The sequence below is a fragment of the Mobula hypostoma genome, chromosome 1 (assembly GCF_963921235.1).
Source record: "Mobula hypostoma chromosome 1, sMobHyp1.1, whole genome shotgun sequence".
NCBI lineage: Eukaryota > Metazoa > Chordata > Chondrichthyes > Myliobatiformes > Myliobatidae > Mobula > Mobula hypostoma.
This window is the reverse complement of record NC_086097.1, coordinates 126,238,887-126,262,604: the sequence shown is the minus strand read 5'-3', so window position 1 is coordinate 126,262,604 and position 23,718 is coordinate 126,238,887. Positions and strand designations below refer to the sequence as shown.

The 23,718-nt window shown below is 40.3% G+C and overlaps 1 protein-coding gene across 1 annotated transcript in view; it reads right to left on the bottom strand.

The window, feature by feature from the left end:
- Positions 1–23,718, bottom strand: part of atp6v1c1a (ATPase H+ transporting V1 subunit C1a) — a 97,747-nt gene that overhangs the window by 5,141 nt on the left and 68,888 nt on the right. The window contains exons 8-12 of the mRNA XM_063055542.1: positions 19,387–19,455; positions 15,868–15,960; positions 15,687–15,780; positions 7,396–7,493; positions 713–839 (exon numbers count right to left, since the gene is read on the bottom strand). Of these exons, the coding sequence (XP_062911612.1) occupies positions 713–839; positions 7,396–7,493; positions 15,687–15,780; positions 15,868–15,960; positions 19,387–19,455 (481 nt within the window). The remainder of the gene's footprint in view (positions 1–712; positions 840–7,395; positions 7,494–15,686; positions 15,781–15,867; positions 15,961–19,386; positions 19,456–23,718) is intronic.

Below are 23,718 nucleotides of genomic sequence, written 5' to 3'. Positions count from 1 at the left end.
AGGAATCTGATAGGAGAGGAGAGTGGATCATGGGAGAAAGGGAAGGAGGACAGGTAGGAGGTGGTGATGGGCAAGGGAGGAGAAGAAGTAAGAGGGGAAACAATGGGGAATAGAAAAAGAGAGAAGGGGAACAAGGAGAGATTAACAGAAGTCAGAGAAATTGATGGCATCATATTGGAGGCTACCCAGACAGAATATGATTCTCATTCTAATCTAAGGATTTTGCAATGAAAGGCTCTCCCACAGGTAGAGAATGCCCTTCACATTTCAGAAGCAGTAACTTCCATCAAGTATAAATTCTGTAATCCAAACTATAGAATTATGTGTTGAAGGACACTAATGCAACTATGAGAAAAGCCTGTGGACTGTGGATAAAAACTACAACGAATATCTAAGAATGAATAACTAATGACCTAGTACGCCTGGTATAGTAAATGAAGATAATTCCAGGTCCCATCTGAACTTGGGTGGTCAGGTTGCATCTATGGAATGGAATAAAGAGTCTTGAGCTTTATATATAAAGTACACTTTTGGGAAAAATTGCGACTAGTCTGCGTGTTATTAAGTGATGGTGCAATAAATGGTCCATCTGTTCCATAAAATTACAATCAACATTTTATCTAAGAGGCCTGCAGTCAGTTATTTTTAAAATAACGATGTCTCCTAATAGATTAACAATTACTGAAACAAGTGTTGCCATTCAGGTACCTACATCAATGATGGCGGCTGCACTGCTGTCTAGGTGTTTGTACAAATCATTGAGAACTTCTCGAAGTTTCTTCATCATTTTTTTGTTGGGTTGTAAAAGCATGGCCTGGAAGTTAACTGGCAAACCATATCTGGAAAGATAAAACAAAGATGTTAGTCATACATCCTGTACTTTTACATGCATAATATTGTTCCATACACAGAAATCACTAGCTACTGCCCCATTACACCACTGGTGTTTAGGGCAACAATGAAGGTCCTTCATTTCTGGTGGTGTTCAGGGCTTCCTTTGTCTTGTCAGTAGCTCAGTTTTCACTACTGACAGTCTTGCAGGTTCCGGGTGGAAACTCAGAAATACCATTGCACTTAAGATATAGAAGGATACTTCATATTGCTGTTTCCTTTAACAGTTTTGTTTTACCAGTCAGGGCTGTTAACCCCGAGCTGAACCCCCAAACCCAGAGGACCATTCTTAAGTCTGGCTTCAACCCTTCGACGCGTTTGGCATGAGTGACCCTACCAAGAGCCAAAGCATAAAGCCCCGACTCCAGCCAACATTGCTTTCCGGGTCATTGAGGCACGCAAGCCTTCAAACCCTACAACAAGGAGACAGAAATGCTTTAGAACAAGTGTTCATCTAGCAACTTCAACCAATGGATTCTTTTTTAATATAAAGTTTCAGATATAATTATCTTTAAAAGAATTTTAAGATGAAAAGAAAGCTTAATGGAAAAGATGCCTGTTACACAATTAACTTGTGTTCCCATGTTACAAAGTACAGTATAGAAATCTATCTACTATTACAAATTGTACATCATAGGAATCAAAAAGAATGCATTACAAAGTATGATTTATCATTCATAACTTTAAAGATAAGGTTATTTATCACATGTACCTTAAATCGAAACATGGAAACATGCATCATTTGTGTTAGTGATATGCTGGGAGTAGTCCACAGTGTCGCCATGCTTCAGGTGCAAACATAGCATACCCACAACTTACAAACCCTAACCTTGTAAGTCTTTGGAACATGGGAGGAAACAGAAGCATCCGAAGGAAACTCACACAATCATGGGGAGAACATACCAAATTCCTACATACAATGGTGGGAATTGAAGCTCCAATCTTACAACTAGTGTGCTGTAGGGCATTGTACTAACTGCTACGATACCGTGCCACCATGTTAACAACATTGTGACTTGTGCCACATAAATATAATATAAATCACATGACTAAGTTCAATATTTGGTTCATATATATACCTTTTAGTCTTGTGTCATTATATGATGCTTCTACTTTCCTTTCAATCCACTACCTCCATTCAGTACTCTCAGCCCACCTCAAGCTCTTACCTCCTTGCAATAAAGTTTAAGATATCAAGTCTGATATTTTATAACTTTTCTGCTTGGGTTTATTTAATTTCTCTTATTTAGGCTTTTCCAGATACCTAAATTCTATCAGTAAATAGTTGTGCTTCTTTCAACTGAAAAGGCTGTGCATCAAGAATGGTTTATCAAAACTGTCAAGTATTACTTGTGGCCATAAGAACATCTTATCGTGAATACACTGTTCACATTTTCTGAGATGTTTTATGATACAAATATATTGCCACATTGCTATCTCACATCCCAAATTCTGTTATTTATAATATTGCTTAAAAGATAATTTTATTTTTCACAATCTTTTAAACATGATTATAAAATTTCAGTACATTATGCTGATTTTGAAATAAAACCAACTATACAAAATTTTCTTACCATACTTAACTGTATTAATTTATTATTTAGAATTCCTCTTTTTCAACTAGCTTCACATTACCCAGTGTGCAAGTCTTTGCTTGGGGCAGCATTTGTGTACCATTAACTACTTTTCAAATGTTATTCTTGTCACACAAAACTGCTCTATTTGAAGTGACTGTTTTCATATTCATTTACCTTTAAAAATACCAATACATAGAAATAACTTTAGAATAAAACAGGAAAGGCAGTTAGCCTGTTTGGCATTAGGCATGTTGAATTTCCCGCCTGAAGTAACAGGTGAATAAATCCAAGGATTAGGAACAGTCGGCAGCGAGATAGTCATTCAACACTATTCTACCATTCAGTAATGTATTCGTACCATAACCTCAATTCTGCATTCCACTTTACCTATGGTACCTAGAGACTGCCCCCCCCCCAACCTGCTTATCAAATACCATCAACCTCTGCTTTAGAAATACCAAAAGATTCTGCTTTGAAAACAAACAAGAGAAAAGCTGCAGATGCCGGAAATCAAAGTAATACACACAAATTGCTAGAGGAACTCAGCAGGCCAGGCAACATCTATTGACCACCTTTTGGGGAAGAGAAATCCAAAGACACATGCCCCACTAAGAAAAATAATTTCACCTTACCCATTTTAAATGGACAATTTAAAAAATAACCGTGACTCCCCAGTTCAGAAGAGAAAATATCTCCACACTTGCCTCATCAAGAACCTGCAGCACCTTGCTTCAGTCAAATCTGCTCTCAGCTTCTAAGCTCCAATGGACACAAGTTGAGCCTTTCCAACTTTCCTCTAAAATAATTCACTCATTCCAGAAATTTGTAAAGTTAAGCCTTCTCTGAACCGTTCCCAATACACTAGCAACCTTCCATGAACATTAAAGACTACTGCTGTGCACAGTATTTTGAATGTGGTTGTGTCAATACACTAAATAACTGAAGCACAAGTTCCCAATATTTGTAATCAACTCCCTTCAACATAACCAAAAGTTTTGTTAGCTTTCCTGATTACTTGCTCTATCTGCATATGTCTTTAGTGAATCATGCATGAGGACATCAAGACCTTTCTAGACCTCAGAGCTCTGTAGTGTCACTATTTAAATAATGTTTCATTTTATTTTTTCATATTTTGTCCACATTATACTCCTTTTGCCAGATCCTTGCTCCTATTTGTAGCCACCGTATGCCTCTCTCACAGTTTACTGTGCAAGTTGCAGCAAGGTAAGGATTGAAAATGTCCAGGCAAGGATAGCTTACAGGTCGTATGCAGCCAGCCCAGACAAGAAAGGATCTTTAAGAAAGATCTTTGAAAAGCACAGCTTCCTTTTGCTCAGCAGGGACCAGAGCCATTTTGGAATACAAAAGACAAGGATGCAAACAAAGAATTCTAGGGTAACACTTACTACTGATCAGTTATTTTACTAATTCTGAAGTATTATTGACCTTTAGCATGGAAATTCTATTGGTTATTAATACTTGTATTATTGTAGTGTGATTGGTGATTTATACAAAAAAAGGGAGTTTGAACATACACAAGTTCACCAAATGGTCAATATTGGCAACTGCTAGTCAATTATGTATAAAAATGGCATTTCTCTGTTCAGACTGGAGAAAATTATAGTGACAGAAGCCATGCTGCTCTCCTTGTGCACAAGTAAAAGTGTGATTGATGACCAAGTGTGAGTTTTCAGAGTCCAGTTGATTAGCGATGAAACTACCCATCTTTAAATCATTAGCAAATTTAGCAATCTGCAAAAATAATAAGCTACTTAGAGGTTCAACACAAAGATCTGCACAGAAACATTGTCAGGACACCTAACATGCAAGAACATTAACAGTCTTAGGTCTTCTGCTAAGTTTATATTTTTAAGTGTTAAGCCATACTTTATCCGCATATAGATCCCACCCGCCCCCAAAGATAGTGGATGGGGGAAGGAATAGTTTAAGCAAAAATATTTTCCACAAAATCAATCCTCATCTTGTACCTTGTCATCTTACAGAATGTACCCGACCGTGCCAGCCTCTGGGGTTTAGATGCGATGATTGTCATACAGATAGCTGGCGTGGTCCCTTTATAGATTCTGGCCCACTCCACTAATTGGCAGCCAAGTTTTGATGTCAAGATTTGGATATTTAAAGAGCACCGAAATTCAGGTTCAGTGTTCAACCGTCAGCTCAACTTTGGTTCAGATTGCAGTTGACTTAAGGATTTCTGTCTCATTTGGATTTTCGTCTCGTCTTGTCAGGTTTTTATCTAGTATCCAGTCAAGAACTCAATTTCTCATCTCAGTCTCAAAATCGTGTTTCAATTCTAGTCTCAGATAGTCCAGCACTTGGATCCTTACCATCCTCACCTAGGCCTCTTGTCACAGTATGATTTAGCCAACACAGACCCAGCAGGATATCGGAGTCTCTCGTCAGCTGTGGCCAGCCATAGTGAGAAGATTTCAACAGGACTGTGAGAGTTCTGACCCTGCCTAGTCGGAGGTGTGTTGGAACTGCAGAGAAAGGGACAAGCGAGAAAAATAACCCACCAAAGATGTGCTCAAGAATTCCGGAGCCCTAGCAGCCAAGCCTGAGGGACTCAGTCACAGGTCCCGTGAAAGGGCAAGGCTCCTAAACTCAGATTCTCAGAGCCTAGTCCCAGGAGGACAAAGACCATTCATAGTGCCCTGTTGCCGTCATCTGAGGATACAGAAGAAGATTTGGACTCTGATTTGGTCAAGTCTCTGGAGTCAGATTAGGACCCTGGTCTGAACCCTGTTTCGACATTGTACTCTAGTCAACCTATTAAGGAGACTCTGAGGTCTATCAAATTACCCCCAGCACTGATCCATGATTACTGTCAAAGTCACTCCGAGCAGCCAGAGCCATCAGGATTCGGCTGTAGGAGAGGGGGGTCCTGTTACAGTACGCAGCCTACCACGCCAGACTCCAGAATTTAGACACTACAATTCTCTGGAATATGGATAGCTGGCATGATCTATTTAAAGATTTTAGATTTAACCACAAGCTGATAGCAAAGTACAGTGATAAAAAAATCTCAATGGATCAATTATTTGACACTGGAAACTGAAAAGATGTTTATCCTTTGAATACCAGATTAAATTCCCTTTTGTAAAATTATCTGTAGTGATCTGGCACTTTTTGATTATTTCAAGTAACAGCACATTTTAGTTCACAAGGATGTTTCTTACAGAGATGAGGAAGAATTTCTTTAGTGAGAGGGTGATGAATCTATGGAATTCATTGCCATAGACATGGTAATATTTAAAGTGGAGTTTGATAGGTTTTTGATTAGTAAGGGTGTCAAAGATTATAGGGAGAAGACAGGAGAATGGTGTTGAGAGGGATAATAAATTATCCATGGTGGAATGGTGGAGCGGACTCAATGGGCCAAATAGCCTAATTCTGCTTCTATGGTCTTATGGTCTCACAACTCACTAAACCCCTAAACATTTAATGGGAAGGAAATAAGCTGAATATAAGAAGATGGAATAGTTGATCATTTGAAGACAAAGGCCTTATGGTACTGCATAAAAACCTTCATGTTCAAAATAAAGTTAGGGACAGAAAAATAAAGTTAAGGGACAGGAAGCAGAATAGGTAGCTAACTGAAAGCACAGGGTAGAGATAATCAGAAGACAAGGCGATCTCACAAGGATTAGTGTAGTGCGGGCTTTTCACATTTTATAATTTTTTTCTAGGGTCTAAATCATTGACAGAATTTCTAACATTTGTGGTCAACAAACTTGGTAGGATAGCACTCAACAATTTACAAGCATTTGAAAAAAAAGTACAACTTCTCCTTCAACTCACATTTAATTGCATTGACATTACTCTACTAATTAAAATCATTTTCTAAGAATATTCAGTTTAGGATGTCATTCAGCAAATATAATCCAACTCAAAATTAAAGTGAAAGAAACAGAAGTACAAAAGCTAAGCATCCAAAACAGCTCTGAATATGCAAATACTGGAAGATGGAATAACTCTGCCATGGATGGTCCCAAGCCCAGCTAGAAAAGGAGGAGGATTGGGCATGGGACTAGCAACCCCATCTCCAAAAACCCAGAGCTACAGAAACACCAACAGCAGCACCAAAGATCTCATCCGTGGGAGACGAAGGACACCACAAAGATGGAACAATTTGAAAAACTAGCCCAAGACTGAGGACATTGGCAAGATGCTGTTGGCAGCCAATGCATCAATAGGGGTGATGGGCTTATGTACGTAAGGAAAGAAGATGAAATAATGTCATCTCCAAATTGCTCTGCAACAGGATTTGCCTTTCCTTTTAACAATTTCATTAAACTTTTTTGCATTTCAGTACAAGTGAACTGCTGGTAAATTGTTCTGAGTGCTACCTCTCCCAAGTTTATGTTGACCACAAATGTTAGAAATTCTGACAATGATTTAGACCCTAGAAGAAAAATACAAAATCAGAAAACCTTAATTGATTTACCTTAATTGACCTGTCAAGTACGAGTGCTGAAGTGGTTTCTGATCAGTAGCAAATGTATATTTATTTATTTAGAGATACAGCGCAGACAGGCCCTTCCGGCTCAGCAAGCCACATTGTCCAGCAAACCACCTATTTAACCCTAACCAAAACCCAGAACAATTTACAATGACCAGTTAACCTAATAATCAGTACGACTTTGGAATGTGGAAGTAAACCTGGAAACCCATGCAGCCATGGGGAGGAAGTACAAACTCCTTACAGATGGCATCGGAATTGAACTCTGAACTACAACGCCCTGAATTGTAATAGCACTGTGCTAACCACTACAGTACCCTGAATATGAAATATCCAAGCACAAACATTATACTTTGATTTACAACTAAGAATTAAACTGATAACATTAAAAACTTATTGTATAATAGCATTTGCACTGTGAAGTTTCAAATTAGTAATCAGTACCTTAGAACAGACTCTACAAACACTCGTAAGGCTTTCACGTGAATCCATGCAATAAAAGCCTCACTGAAGTTAACTTTCAGCCATCGCACCAAAGGACCCTACAAATAAACAGTACAACACATTTGAGGAAATAGTTCATTGCAATACATTTTATACAGTTTATGCATTCTATCTAGGCATTGAAGATGAAGGGATGCTTCCTATAGCGGGAGTGTCTCAATATACAAAGACGTCCCTCTAGAACAGAGATGAGGAGGAATTTCTTTGGGGGGGGTGCATCTGTGGAATTCATTGCCATAGAAGGCTGGGGAGGCTATTTCACTGGGCGTCACAGTAATGTAGTGGTTAGCGTGACACCATCACAGCTTGAGAATTCCAGAGTTCAGAGTTCAATTCCGACGCTGCTCAGCAATGAGTCCCTGTGAAATGTGTGGGTTTTTTCCAGGTCCTCCAGTTTCTCCCACAGTCTAAGGACATGGTGGGTAGGTAATTGGTCATTGTAAATTGTCCTGTGATTAGGTTGTTGGGGCAGCATGGATTGAGGGGCCAGAAGGGCCACTCTGTAGTGCATCAGTAAATTAAATAAATAAATACTTAAAGCAGAGGTTGACTGGTTCTTGATTAGTAAGGGCATCAAAGGTTAAACAGAGAAGGCAGACTATGGGGTTTAGAGGGATAATAAATCAACCATGATGGAATGGCAGAACAGACTCAGTTTTAACTGTTTAAAAAACACTTCAGATAATTTTCAATTAAGATGCACAAGACAGTATGTACAGTATTATTGCTAAATATGAAACAACCCCTTATTTTAACTTATCCTAGTATCACAATTAGATGTAGCAAAGTCAATTTTATATTCTCATTCATTTCCTACTTTTAGCCTTCCAGAGGGCATAGCTATAAAAGATAATTAGCAAGTGTTTATCTAAACATTTGAAATTGCAAAACAATCACATAGATGTAGTATGGTGCCAAGTAATTTTGCTCATCTCACCCTCATCCAAAAAAATAACTCCCACAATCTGATTAAATTTATTCAGATTTCAATGTAGTTGAACTTCTAGCTGTGGAACTGATACACCTTGTAAGATGTCAACTAATAGCAGGATCATTTTTTGATCAATAGTAAAATACCCAATCACAAACATTGCATCCTAACATAGAAGCATAATGTTTACATAATGGCTACTTTTGCCTTGTTTCTAGGTTCCCTTCAAAAACAAAATTCTGTTAAACAGGAGAGGTTCTGCACATGCTGGAAATCCAGAGTAACACATAAAAAATGTTGGAGGAACTCAGCCGGTCAGGCAGCATCTATGTAGAGGAATAAGCAGTTGATGTTTCAGGCTGAGACACTTAATCAGACTCAATAAACAGTTGACATTTCAGACTTGATGAGGGTTTCTGCCTGAAATGTTTGACTATTTATTCTTCCCCATAAATGCTGCCTGGCCTGCTCAATATCTTTCAAAAAAATTAAAAGTTGAAAAAAAAAGGATTTTGCTATTTATCAGCCACTCTCTGTTCCAAAATTTTACATTTGATTGGATGTCTACCTCTGCTGGCTTCCTTTACACTAGCTCCTAGGTGATCCTTGGAAACATGCTTACATGTTCGCAGGCTCTGGCAATATATAGTGCTAGCTGAATATAAATGCATCAAGGCTCCTCCTCTGATCTTCATCCTATTTTCTGTTATCCGTAGGCACAAATGGCATTTTTGTCCATTACCTTCCCACTTTATTGAATGTAGGGCTGGGCTACTCTGCACTATCAGCTAGCCCCTTGCATGCTTTGTGAACGGCTTCTTATATGTTCTTGTGGCCTGCTTAGTATTTTCCCTCAAGTTTCCTTAAAACAGGTACCGCCCACCTCATCTTGTCATCTTATTTAGCCCAGTTCTCTGCCCATGTCCAATTATTTTTCTATCCGCTATTTCTATATAAGATAGACATTGCTCTTTTTCTCAACTCACCCCAAGGAATGTCACAGAAAATCAATACTCCAAATTAAACTGAAATGGTAATTTACTTGGTATTAAAGATTGCTCTTGATAGTTTAATTTTTTAACTAATTTAAACAAACATCACAGTGCATCACATAAAAGATCCTGCAGATGCTAGAAATCCAGAGTAACTCACATAAAATGATGTAAAAGTTGAGCTCAAACAACAGGAATTCTGCAGATGCTAGAAATTCAAGCAACACACATCAAAGTTGCTGGTGAACGCAGCAGGCAAGGCAGCATCTCTAGGAAGAGGGCCTGACGAAGGGTCACGGCCTGAAACATCGACCGTACCTCTTCCTAGAGATGCTGCCTGGCCTGCTGTGTTCACCAGCAACTATGATGTGTGTTGCTTAAAAGTTGAACTTCTATGTTAAGATACAATGCTTGTGGTTGGGTATTTTTGTACTTGTTGCATCACATCAAAGGCACAATTAACTTCAAGAGTACTATGTTGGTTAACATTCATCAGCACCTTGGTGAACTGCAGAAACATTATTGAAATTCTCTCAAGTTCAAGGGCACCGTGTAGTCAGATTTTGCATGCCTCTATTAGATGTACATGCAGCATATATTGTGGTTATGATACCCATTTTTCTTTATAATCCCAAATAAAAATAATCCAAATTACAAAGAACCAAATATAAATCATGTATCACTATTTGTTAAAATTGTATCATCTTCTTTTGCATATTGGTTGTTTGTCAGACTTTAATGTATTTCTTTCATAAATTCTATTGTATTTCTTTATTTTCCTGTAAATGCCTGCTAGAAAATGAATCTAAAGGTAGTATATGGTAACATGTACATATTTAGATAATAAATCTACTTTGACTTTGCTCTGCTGACAAGAAAGAATACCAAATCAAAATGCACATATGGGCAGCTGGTTTCAGGTGGATCTAATGCAGCAGAGTTCCAAACTTAAAACAGCTTTCATCCAGGGATTAAATATTCAAGAAAATGAGTGCTGACTTTCAGGGCTTTCAGAAACTGCATTTTCTTCACTTTAATTGTGCAAACCTCAAAACTCATTGCTGAATAGTCATTCTCGGATCATGGCCTGTAACAAACTGAGTGCTGCAAGGATCAGTACTGACACAACAACCGTTTGCGACACATATGGGTGACCCCTGCATGATGGACGGAAGAGGTCTGTGCTCCTTGAAAACAGATCATAAGGTATTCACAATTACCGGGGGGGGGGGGGGGTATAGATTAGGTAAATGCAAGCAGACTTTTTCCACTGAGGTTGGGTGAAACTAGAACTAGAAGTCTTGGGCTAAGGGTGAAAGGTGAAACGTTTAAGGGGAACCTGAAGGTGTACTTCTTCACTCAGGGTGGTGAGAATGTGGAAGTAGATGCAAGCAGAATTGGTAGATGCAGGTACAACTTCAACACTCAAGAGAAATTTGGGTAGGTACATGGATGGGAAGGGTATGGGTGCAGGTCAATGGGACTAGTCGGAATAATAATTTGGGCAGACTACATGGACTGAAGGGCCTGTTTCTGTGCTGTAGTTTTCTACAACTTTATAATCACAATTATCAGAATCAAATAGGTCAAGAAATGCAAATTAAATAAAAACACAATTGCACACACTTGTTTTTTTGCCCCCACAAATTCTGTAACAGCAAATTTTATTCCTTAAATTAAAATTTTTGGGAAGCAAATGATAAATTCTGTAATGACAAATTTGTTACTTAAACAGCTGTAATGTGGGGGGAGGGTGGCACCTGTATATTCATGATCTCAAGGCAGTAGATGCACTGTATTTGCAAATGAAATACAGTTGGGTAGAATAGTAAGCTTGAGGATGATACAGTGAGATATTCATAGGTTAAATAAGAGAGCAAAAAGTTGACAAACGAAGTATTGTGTGTGAAAGGGAATCTGTTAACTTTAGAAAGATGAATATTTAACATTATTTAAACAGAAAACTGAACATGAGGTGATTTTTTTAAAGATCATAAGATTAAAGACCTGTACGTCGAATCATATGGAGAAATAAGTTGCTTGCATCAACTCAAACCAGCAAAGTTGTGCTTTGCAGCCCATGCTGTGTCGCCATGTTTCCTGTGCCACCACAGTATGCCCACTACATACCATCCTAACTATATGTTTTTAGGAATATGGAAGAAAACCAGAGCACCCAGAGGAAAGTTATGCAGTCACAGGGAGAACATACACACTCCTGACAGAATTGGCAGGAATCAAATTTCAATCTTACAAATAGTGCTGTAAAACAACGCACTAACTGCTACGCTACCTTGCCACCGATAATTTGGGTGTTCTTGTACATGAAACACTGATGGCTTGCTAGCTTAGGTTTAAGGGAAGAAGGGAAAGATTTAACAGAAGCCTGAAAGCAACTTTTTAATTATATACAGAGGGTGGAACATGTGTAGAATGAGCTGCTGGAGGAAATGGTAGAGACAGGAACAATAACAACCTTTAAAAGATAGTTGTACAGGTATATAGATAGAAAAAGTTTAGAAGGTCATGGGCCAAATGCTGGAAAATTGGACTATCCTGGGTATCGTGCAGGTTATTAGAATAAGAAAATGATGGTTTTTATTTCAAAGGGGATGGAGTACTGAGGTAGTTAAGTCTAAAAAACAGCTGCAAAGGCATTAATGAGGACAACACTGTTCAGATTTGTTTCTTTTATTCAAGATTTATCATCACTGGAGGCAGTTCAGCAATGTTTCACAACAATGTTTCTGGTTATGGAGGGAATGACATTTTCTTTTAAGTACAACTACTTTCATATATATATATATATATATATATATATATATATATTATTCGTGTTCAGTTTGCGCTCATTTATAATCAGAAGAGTGCTGATCTTACTGAAACACAATATTCTTAAAGGGCTTGACCAGAGCAATCTTTTTTTTAATATATATAAAAGCAGTAGCCAATCAGAGATCATAAGCGTGAGAAGATGTAGCCCACTCAGGTTCGCTAATTCAGTACATAAGGCATTGACTTGCAGCAGTTTGGAGTTTTGAGCAGTGACCAGTCAACAACTGGGATTGATTGGAAAGAACAAATTAAAATAAGGCAGAGATGTGGAGCGGCCATTTTTGGAGTGGACAGTATTGGAGTAGGGAATTTGAGGCTTTCGCAAGGAGAGGCTTGAGTAAGAGAAAGCAAAAAAGCTGTAAATAGGTTTTATTCCCCCAGTTTATTTTTTTTCCTTCTTTATACTCAATTAGAGCAGTAGGGATGCCAGCCAGGATAGTTGAATGCTCCTCTTACAGGATGTGGTAAGGCAGGGAGACCTCCAGTGTCCCCGACCATTACACCCGCGAGAAGTGCATCCAGCTGCACCTTCTAACACTCCACATTAAGGAATTGGAGCAGCAACTGAATGAACTCCGAATCATTCGTGAGGCCAAGGGGATGACAAATAGGACATATAGCAAGGTACTTACACCCAGGGCGCAGGACACAGGAGACTGGGTGCCAGTCAGGACAGGGAAAGGGTTAAACAGCCAGTGCAGAGTACCCCTGTGGCCATCACTCTAAACAACAGGTGCACCACTTTGGATACTGTAGAGGGGAGATGATCTAGCAAAGGCAATTCACAATGATTAAGCCTCTGGCACTGAGTCTGGCTCTGTGTCTCAGAAGGGAAGGAGAAGAGGCAAGCTGTGGTGACAGGGGATTCGTTAATTACAGGAACAGAGAGGTGGTTTTGTGGATGAGAATGAGATGCCCAGATAGTATGTTGCCTCCTAGGTGCCAAGGTCAGGGACATCTCAGATTGAGTCCTCAGCATTCTTAAGTGGAAGAGTGAACAGCCAGAGTCCGTGGTCCACGTAGATACTAATGGAACAGGTGGGAAGAGTGGCGAGGTTCTGCAAAGTGAGTTCATGGAGTTAGGTGCTAAGTTAAAAGGTAGGACCTCCACCGTTGTAATCTCAGGATTGCACCCATGCCACATGCTAGTGAGCCCAGAAAGAGGAAGATTATACAGTTTGACATGTGGCTAAGGAGTTGGTGTAGGAGGAAGGGCATCAGATTTTTGGATCATTGGGGTCTCTTCCAGGGAGAGACAGGCAGTTTGTACCTGAACTAGAGAGGGACAAATATCCTTTCTTTATTTATTAATCTTTTTATTGATTTAAAAGGAGCATAAATACAACAAGAGGAGAATTATCTCAAAAAAAAAATATATATATCAGTAACAATATAAACCGAGATTAAGATAGACATTGTCAAAATCATAGATATTGTTAAACTAGTATAAAATATGTAATAAAAAATGAAAATAACAATTCTCCTCTTATCAGTTTATGAAACGAAAAAACATTGGGTTTTAAATTTTTAAAAACCACTACACTAAAAAACAAAAAACGGGACTGGGTAGCCCATTTTGAGGATACGACCAAAAAAAAAAAGAAAGACTTTCTGATCAAATCTAAAACTTCAGAAAAAAAGATTGAAAGAGTAATAAATCAAATTAAATGAAAATATTGAATAAAATGTTGCCAGATTTGCTCAAATTTAAAAGATGTATCAAATGTCCGACTTCTTATTTTCTCTAAACTTAAACAGGACATAATGGAGGAGAGCTAATAAAAGACCATAGGTGGATTAGGAGAGGGACAAATATCCTAGTGGGAAGGTTTGTTAGTATGGCATGGGGTGGGCAGGGGTTAAACTAGAGTTGCAGGGGGATGGAAACCAGAGTGTCAGTAGAGATGGTGGAGAGTTGTGAAGACAAATATTATTAAGACCCGCAGACAAAGTCAGGAATAAAAAGGTTGAGCATGGTGCAACTAATGTCCTGATCTGCGCATATATTGTAGGAAAGGCATATGAGCTCAGGACAATAATCAACACATTGAATTATGATATTGTAGCTATTAGTGAGACTTGGCTGCAGGAGGGGTAGGACTGGCAGCTCAATAGTCTAGGGTTCTGTTGTTTGAGATGCAACAGAACAGCCCGAAACGTTGTTTACTCTTTTCCATAGATGCTGTCTGGCCTGCTGATTTCCTCCAGCATTTTGTGTGTGTTACTTAGATTTCCAGCATCTGCAGATTTTCTAGTGTATAGGAAATTATTGGTCAGTGAGCCTGACATCAGTTGTGGGAAAATTATTGGAAGGTATTCTGAGGGACCAGTTTTATCAGTACTTGGATACACAAGGACTGATTAGGGATAGTCAACACGTGTGTAGGTCATATCTAACCAACCAACCTTAAGTTTTTTGAGGAACTTACCAGGGAAAGTTGATGAAAGCAAGGCAGTGGATGTTGGCTATATGGAAAATTTCTATTTAAGGTGATGCTACCAAACATATGCGACATCTCACTGGTAGTTTAAATAGAGGCACTTCAGTAGGACCAACCAGGGTAGGTCTTACACAATGAACGGTAGGGCACTGAGGAGTGTGATAGAACAAAGGGATTTAGGAATACTGGTCCATAATTCATTGAAAGTGGCGAGACAGGTAGATAGGGTCATAAAGAAAGCTTTTAGCCCATTGTCCTTCATAAATCAAAGAATGAAAACAGGAGATGGGATGGTATGTTGAAGTTGTACAAGACATTGGTGACGCTGAACTTGGAGTATTGTGTGTAGTTTTGGTCACCTACCTACAGAAGAGATGTAATTAAGGTTGAAAGAGTACAAAAAAATTTTATGAGGATGTTGCCAGAACCGGAGGACCTGAGTATAAGGAAAGATTGACTAGGTTAAGACTTTATTCCTTGGAATGTAGAAGATTGAGAGGAGATTTGATAGGGGTATACAAGATGATGAGGGGTATAGAAAGGGTAAATGCAAACAGGCTTTTTCCACCGAGGTTGTGTGGAACTACAGCTAGAGGTCATAGGTTAAGGGTAAAAAGTTTAAGAGGAACATGCAGGGAAACCTCTTCACTCAGAGGGTTGTGAGAGTGTGCAAGAGCTGCCAACACAAGTGGTGCATACGAGCTCAATTTCAATGTTCAAGAGATGCTTGGATAAGTACATGGATGGGAGGGGTATGGAGGGCTCTGGTTCCAGTACAGGTTGATGGGAGTAAGCAGTTTAAATGTTTCGGCATGGACTAGATGGACCAAGGGGCCTGCTTCTGTGCTGTACTTTTCTATAACTATGATTAAGACAAGAGAGTAAAATTACATAACGAGTGTCAATTAAGTCTTAAAAGAATTTCTTCACTCAAAAGAATTACATGTCTTGGAATGACCGTTAGACATAAGAGACATAAGATGGGACTATTTGGTCCATCAAATCTGCTCTGCCATAGACTTAAATACATACAAACTGTTTTTTCTTGTCAGTTGAAAGACGAGTCATCTCTTCTTTATCTGCTTTCAGTTCCTCCTCATTATACTGGAAATCCCGCACGATAAATCTGGAAAGAAAGCAAGAGAAAGCTGAATGTATCAGGTTTTTAAATATGCATAACTCTAATAGAAATTATTCAACCAGGAATTCTTACTTATTCTCCCTGGCCTTCAGTCGAAAGTCATCAACTGCCTTCCTGAACAATGTCACATTATATAGGCCACAATCAGAATCTTCGTATATCAACCTTGAATGGAGGTAAAATGGAAGAAATATTAATAAAGATTATTTGTGTAGATTTTGCTTGCATTAGTCCATGGTGTGGTCACGTTCAGATGCACAGGATTTTTTCCTCCCTAACCTCATGCATTCAAGTACGTTAATGTTCTCAATAATGGCAGGATCCAACACAATGGAGAAACTTTTATCCTAAAATTTGAGAGCCAGCAATGCCCCTCCCTTAGTTTTGCCAACATAGACTAGCATTTTAAGTGCTTTTGGATATCTGACAGTGCAATATGACTACTTAAAACATCCAGCAGTATTTGAACTTCGCGTAATGGGCAATGCTAGCACTCGCAGTGGTAGGCAGTGACTGAATAGCCCCACTAGCAATCTCAGCACAGTATGGCAGTGCTCAGTTGGATTGTGTTTATTTGGTTGAGTCCTTTCTCAGTTTTTAACATGAGATGGGGAGGCCATAATTGATGAGCAGTGTATTGGATGGAAGGGAGGACAATAAGCCGAAGAGGAGCGTGAAATGTGTTTTCTGAGCATTGAATAGACTTGCCCAACTTGGGCTGTGATGTCAGCCTCTCCCTTCCGAAACACCTCCCACAACTTCCCTTTACGTGCTGCCTACTGATTTATAGGAGCGAACAAACTACCAGTGTAGTAGAAAATTGTAGGGAAATTTTCATTCTAAAGGTGGTCCAGTGTGGCGATTTTTGAATAGGAGGTGTAAGAAGAAGAGAATTCTAGACCTAGGCCTATGGACAATTCTGATAAGCTTAATGATGAAGAATTACAATCTGAATCATTTCACTACACTAGTGAAACAACAGATACAAAAAAGTCCATCTTTACAAATAAACCAGCTTATCAGTGAGTTTTATATGGACTGGTGATCCAAGTTGTCCTATTCCACTGTGCCTAGTCGGTGGCAAACAACATAAAAATGTAGCAATGGCTCCAGCAAAATTGAAAAGACCCTTAACTACGAATCACAGCCACATGACACATGAAAGTGCTGATTATTTTAAACTATTGGAATCTTAAAACAAACAAATCTCAAAACAGCTTTTGAAAATAAAGTCACAGTCAGTAAAACGATTCAGGAAGCAAGTTATTTAGTAGCTTTAAGACCAGTTCACTAGAGAATGTTTAAAAAACTGTGGAAACTTGGACAAAGAGCACACCAATCCTCTGCTACATACAGAAATCGGTGGCTTAGCAGAGGAAGATTTCTCAACAGGGTGTTTGAGCTGAAAGATGAATTGCATGAGTGCTTTTCAGAAAATAGTAGGCCAGGTTTTGCTGAGTGCTTTGAAGTTGCAGAATGGCTGCAGAAACTAGCCTACTTAACAGACATTTTTCAACATATGAACCAGTTGAACAAGTCTCTGCAAGGCCCTGGAGAAAATGTTTTAACTTCAAGTGACAAGATTCTTAGATTTAAAAGGAAACTGAATCTTTGGAAAAATCATTATGCAAAAGGAAATTGTGAAATGTTTCCATTGCTACTTGGGCTCAAGAGTGAGGAAGGATATCAGAAAGTCTTGAGCCTTATTGAAAACCACTTGGAAGAACTGCAGAACAAGATTGAACAGCATTTTTCCTCCCTTTCAACACATGTATGACTGGGTGAGGGACCCTTTCCCCAAATGTTCTGCTCAGCCTGAGAACCTGACTTTGAGAGAAGAGGAAGAACTTTGTGAGCTGCACTCTGGTCGTGCACTCAAGATGAGATTTATTAACCTGCCTTGGACAAGTTCTGGATTTCTGTGAAAGAAAAGTATCCTGCCATTCATAGGAAAGCAATGAACATTTTGCTGAGTTTTCAACTTCTTACGTGTGTGAGCAAGCTTTTTCTTGTTTAACATTTATGAAAAAGGGAAAAAGAGATTAATTTCATGAAAGGTAAGCTAAAAATTCATTCTCTACTCAAAAAAGCATTGACAGTTATTTTTGCATTATATCTACAACTTACTGATCACGCTAAAATACCGTGAGCTGCACATATAAAAATTTTTAGGCAGGGGTTCCCTGAGATCTGAAAATTATTTCAAGGGTTCCACCAGGGCAAAAAGGTTGAGAAAGGCTGCTCTAGAGTTTACAGAGAATGGTGCAAGAAACAAAAAAAAACATCCATGGAATAGCAGTTCTGTAGACGAAAGGACTTTGTTAATGAGAGAGGTCAGAAGAGAATGGCCAGACTGGTTCAAGCTAACAGAAAGGAGACAGCAACTCAAATAAACACACGTTACAACAGTGGTGTGTAGAAGAGCATCTCTGAATGCACAACATGTCGAACCTTGAAGTGCACAGGCTACAGCAGCAGAAGACCATTCTTGTACCAAATTAAGTGACCAATGAGTGTAGGTTTTAATGCACAAAGTTTGATAGCTTGCTTGTATGTGGACACAGACTGAGCACTAAATTATATGGATAGGTCTCATTTCAGATTCGTTCATGGTTTATCAAGTACATAAGATATAGAATGTGGTGTACTTTAAACGTAATCATTTCTTTGCAACAAATATCATGCCTTCCCCAGTTCTGGTCTTGGACCAACAACACACCGAAGCCCAACCCTTGAAAACACTAAAATTTAAAGCAGCGATGAAATTGATAAATTTTTCCTTATTTATCAATAAATTGCACACTTTCCAGTTCTTTCACCATTTAAAAAAAAAATCACATGAACAATGTTTCGATGGGTCCAGCAGATTTCCAAATTCTCACATCTGGAACTAAACACAAACTTGCACTGCCCATCTTCAACAAAAATTCACATCCAATGTATTAGTATTCTGAAAGTGGAAGTAGTTATATGAACTTTAAATCATTCATAGAAAATCCAACTTCACATGTATCATTGAAAATAATACCTAAATATTTATGAAAGCCCTAGTAAGTACAAATTTTAAAGCAAATGTAGTGGTGCTGTTCTGGAAGCATGCTTCATTGGAAAGTTAAGCACTCAAATATTTGTACTCTGATTAACTTCATGGTTGAGAACAAGTTGTCTTTAATCCCATTTAAAAATACAACTACTTTCCCCATAAAATTGTGTTTTCTTCCCCTATATTCTGCCCTTCCCATATAAGTTTACTCCAGGTTGTATCAGAATTTTCTACATTCGCCCCCCCCAAATGAAGCAAAAATTATCTTTAATTCAATTTGCCACACATCTCTCTCAAATTATATACTCTTTCTCCACTCTCTTCCCACTGAACCAGAATTCTGAGCATCATTAATCTTACTATGCTGCTGAACCATTACACTACAGTTTCCAGGTTCTCTCCCCCTCTGCATCTTGGATACAATCTACAAATTATAACCAGTTTATTTAAGATGGTCAAAATCAAAGTCATAGCAGTAAGCATTACTCAAATTTTCAATCAATACCAGCTGGAAAGTTCACAAGAAATAGATCATATCTCTTCCTTACTTGCTTGAACGTGGAACCACCATCTCTGCTAGAGTTTCATATGTTTTTTCCCATTCAGCATAATTTGCTCTAAAGAAGAAAAGCATTTTAATTAAAATATATTAACTCCAGATCCAGATATTTTTCCACATCTGATAAATACAGAAACAGAGCTCAGCAAGATGACCGCCTTTCCCGTCGAGAGTATTCCGTGACAGTGTAACATATACAAGTCGACCGATAATGAAAGCTAAATGGCAGGGGGAGCAGAAGGATGCAAAAGGATAGAAAGGTAAAGTAAAAAGCAGTGACAGAGAGTATAATAAAAAAAGTCAGAATATGCACTTTAAATCAATGTAATAGAAAAACAAGCAACACACATAAAATTTGCAGGTGAACGCAGCAGGCCAGGCAGCATCTCGAGGAAGAGGCACAATTGACGTTTCGGGCCAAGTCCCTTTGTCAGGACTAACTGAAAGAAGAGCTAGTAAGAGACTTGAAAGTGGGAGGGGGAGGGGGAGATCCGAAATGATAGGAGAAGACAGGAGGGGGAGGGATGGAGCCAAGAGCTGATTGGCAAAAGGGATATGAGAGGATCATGGGACAGGAGGCCCAGAGAGAAAGAAAAGGGGAGGTGGGGAAAAGCCCAGAGGATGGGCAAGGGGTATAGTGAGGGGGACAGAGGGAGAAAAAGGAGAGAGAGAAAAAAAGAATGTGTGTGTATATAAATAAATAAATAACATAGAAACATAGAAAATAGGTGCAGGAGTAGGCCATTCGGCCCTTTGAGCCAGCACCGCCATTTATGATCATGGCTGATCATCCAACTCAGAACCCCGCCCCAGCCTTCCCTCCATACCCCCTGACCCCCATAGCCACAAGGGCCATATCTAACTCCCTCTTAAATATAGCCAATGAACTGGCCTCAACTGTTTCCTGTGGCAGAGAATTCCACAGATTCACCACTCTCCATGTGAAGAAGTTTTTCCTAATCTCAGTCCTAAAAGGCTTCCCCTTTATCCTCAAACTGTGGCCCCTCGTTCTGGACATCCCCAACATCGGGAAAAATCTTCCTGCATCTAGCCTGTCCAATCCCTTTAGGATTTTATACATTTCAATCAGATTCCCCCCTCAATCTTCTAAATTCCAACGAGTACAAGCCCAGTTCATCCAGTCTTTCTTCATATGAAAGTCCTGCCATCCCAGGAATCAATCTGGTGAACCTTCTTTGTACTCCCTCTAAGGCAAGGATGTCTTTCCTCAGATTAGGGGACCAAAACTGCACACAATACTCCAGGTGTGGTCTCACCAAGGTCTTGTACAACTTCAGTAGAACCTCCCTGCTCCTGTACTCGAATCCTCTCGCTATAAATGCCAGCATACCATTTGCCTTTTTCACCGCCTGCTGTACCTGCATGCCCACTTTCAATGACTGGTGTATAATGACACCCAGGTCTCGCTGCACCTCCCCTTTTCCTAATCGGTCACCATTCAGATAATAATCTGTTTTCCTATTTTTGCCACCAAAGTGGATAACTTCACATTTATCCACATTAAATTGCATCTGCCATGAATTTGCCCACTCACCCAACCTATCCAAGTCACCCTGCACCCTCTTAGCATCCTCCTCACAGCTAACACTGCCACCTAGCTTCGTGTCATCCGCAAACTTGGAGATGCTGCATTTAATTCCCTCATCCAAGTCATTAATATATATTGTAAACAACTGGGGTCCCAGCACTGAGCCTTGCGGTACCCCACTAGTCACTGCCTGCCATTCTGAAAAGGTCCCATTTATTCCCACTCTTTGCTTCCGTCTGCTAACCAATTCTCCATTCACATCAATATCTTACCCCCAATACTGTGTGCTTTAAGTTTGCACACTCATCTCCTGTGTGGGACCTTGTCAAAAGCCTTTTGAAAATCCAAATATACCACATCCACTGGTTCTCCCCTATCCACTCTACTAGTTACATCCTCAAAAAATTCTATGAGATTCGTCAGACATGATTTTCCTTTCACAAATCCATGCTGACTTTGTCCAATGATTTCACTGCTTTCCAAATGTGCTGTTATCACATCTTTGATAACTGATTCCAGCAGTTTCCCCACCACCGACGTTAGGCTAATCGGTCTATAATTCCCCGGTTTCTCTCTCCCTCCTTTTTTAAAAAGTGGGGTTACATTAGCCACCCTCCAATCCTCAGGAACTAGTCCAGAATCTAACGAGTTTTGAAAAATTATCACTAACGGATGTGGTACAAGGGGGAGGTCGGGCATTAGCGGAAGTTTGAGAAGTCAATGATCATGCCATCAGGTTGGAGGCTACCCAGACGGAATATAAGGTGTTATTCCTCCAACCTGAGGGTGGCTTCATCTTGACAGTAGAGGAGGCCGTGGGTAGACATATCAGAATGGGAATGGGACGTGGAATTAAAATATGTGGCCACTGGAGATCCTGCTTTCTCTGGCAGACAGAGCGTAGGTGTTCAGCGAAACAATCTCCCAGTCTGCGTCCGGTCTCGCCCATATATAGAAGGCCGCATCGGGAGCACCGGACGCAGTACATTACCCCAGCCAACTCACAGGTGAAGTGTTGCCTCACCTGGAAGGACTGTCTGGGGCCCTGAATGGTAGTGAGGGAGGAAGTGTAAAGGCATGTGTAGCACTTGTTCCGCTTACAAGGATAAGTGCCAGGAGGGAGATCAGTGCAGAGGGATGGGGGGGACGAATGGACAAAGGGATCGCGTAGGGAGTGATCCCTGCGGAAAGCAGAGAGAAGGGGGAGGGAAAAATGTGCTTATTGGTGGGATCCCATTGGAGGTGGCGGAAGTTACGGAGAATTATATGTTGGACCCGGAGGCTGGTGGGGTGGTAGGTGAGGACCAGGGGAACCCTATTCCTTGTGGGGTGGCGGGAGGATGGAGTGAGAGCAGATGTGCGTGAAATGGGGGAGATGCGTTTGAGAGCAGAGTTGATGGTGGAGGAAGGGAAGCCCCCTTCTTTAAAAAAGGAGGACATCTCCTTCGTCCTGGAATGAAAACCTCATCCTGAGAGCAGATGCGGCGGAGACGGAGGAATTGTGAGAAGGGGATGGCATTTTTGCAAGAGACAGGGTAAGAAAAGGAATACTACAGATAGCTGTATTAAAGCATATTGCAGATACTGGAAATCAGAAGCAAAGAAACAGAAATTGATTGAACACTCAGCCCAAACCTTTTGTCTCTTTCCACAGATGCTAAGACATTTCTTTCCACTGATGCTGCCTGAGCCTCCACAGTATTTTCTGTTAATATTCATAAACAGTGAGTTTGAGCAATCTTGTTGCCTATAGTGAGATCTTGGTGCTCTGGTTCACAAGATGCAGAAAGTAATCATGCAGATAAAATAAGAAACTAAGAATACAAAAGTTTAAAAACGCAAACATGAGGAAATCTGCAGATGCTGGAAATTCAAGCAACACACACACAAAATGCCGGCGGAACGCAGCAGGCCAGGCAGCATCTATACGAAGAGGTACAGTTGACGTTTCGGGCCGAGACCCTTTGTCAGGACTAACTGAAAGAAGGGATAGTAAGAGATTTGAAAGTGGGAGTGAGAGGGGGAGATCCAAAATGATAGGAGAAGACAGGAGGGGGAGGGATGGTGCTAAGAGCTGCAAAGTTGATTGGCAAAAGGGATACAAGGCTGGAGAAGGGAGAGGATCATGGGACGGGAGGCCTAGGGAGAAAGAAAGGTGGGGGGGGGGAACGCAGAGGATGGGCAAGGAGTTATAGGGGGAGGGGAGGGGAGGGGAGGGGAGGGGAGGGGAGGGGAGGGGAGGGGAGGGGAGGGGAGGGGAGGGGAGGGGAGGGGAGGGAGAGGGGAGGAGAGGGGAGGAGAGGGGAGGAGAGGGGAGGAGAGGGGAGGGAGGGGAGGAGAGGGGAGGGAGGGGGAGGGGAGAGAGAGAGAGAATGAATTAAAAAAATAAATAAATAAAGGGATAGGGTACAAAGGGGAGAAGGGGCATTAACGGAAGTTAGAGAAGTCAATGTTCATGCCGTAAGATTGGAGGCTACCCAGACGGAATACAAGGTGTTGGCCCAGACAGAAAATAAGGTGTTGAATATAAGGTGTTCGCCCCCCCCATCCTTCCCCACCGATCTCCCTCCCGGCACTTATCCTTGTAAGTGGAACAAGTACTACACATGCCCTTACTTTTCCTCCCTCACCAACATTCAGGGCCCCAAGACAGTCCTTCCAGGTGACATGACACTTCACCTGTGACACTCACATCACGCTGGACGAACTCAGCAGGTCGGGCAGCACCCGTGGAAACACTGACTGATCGTATCCACGGATGCTGCCCAACCT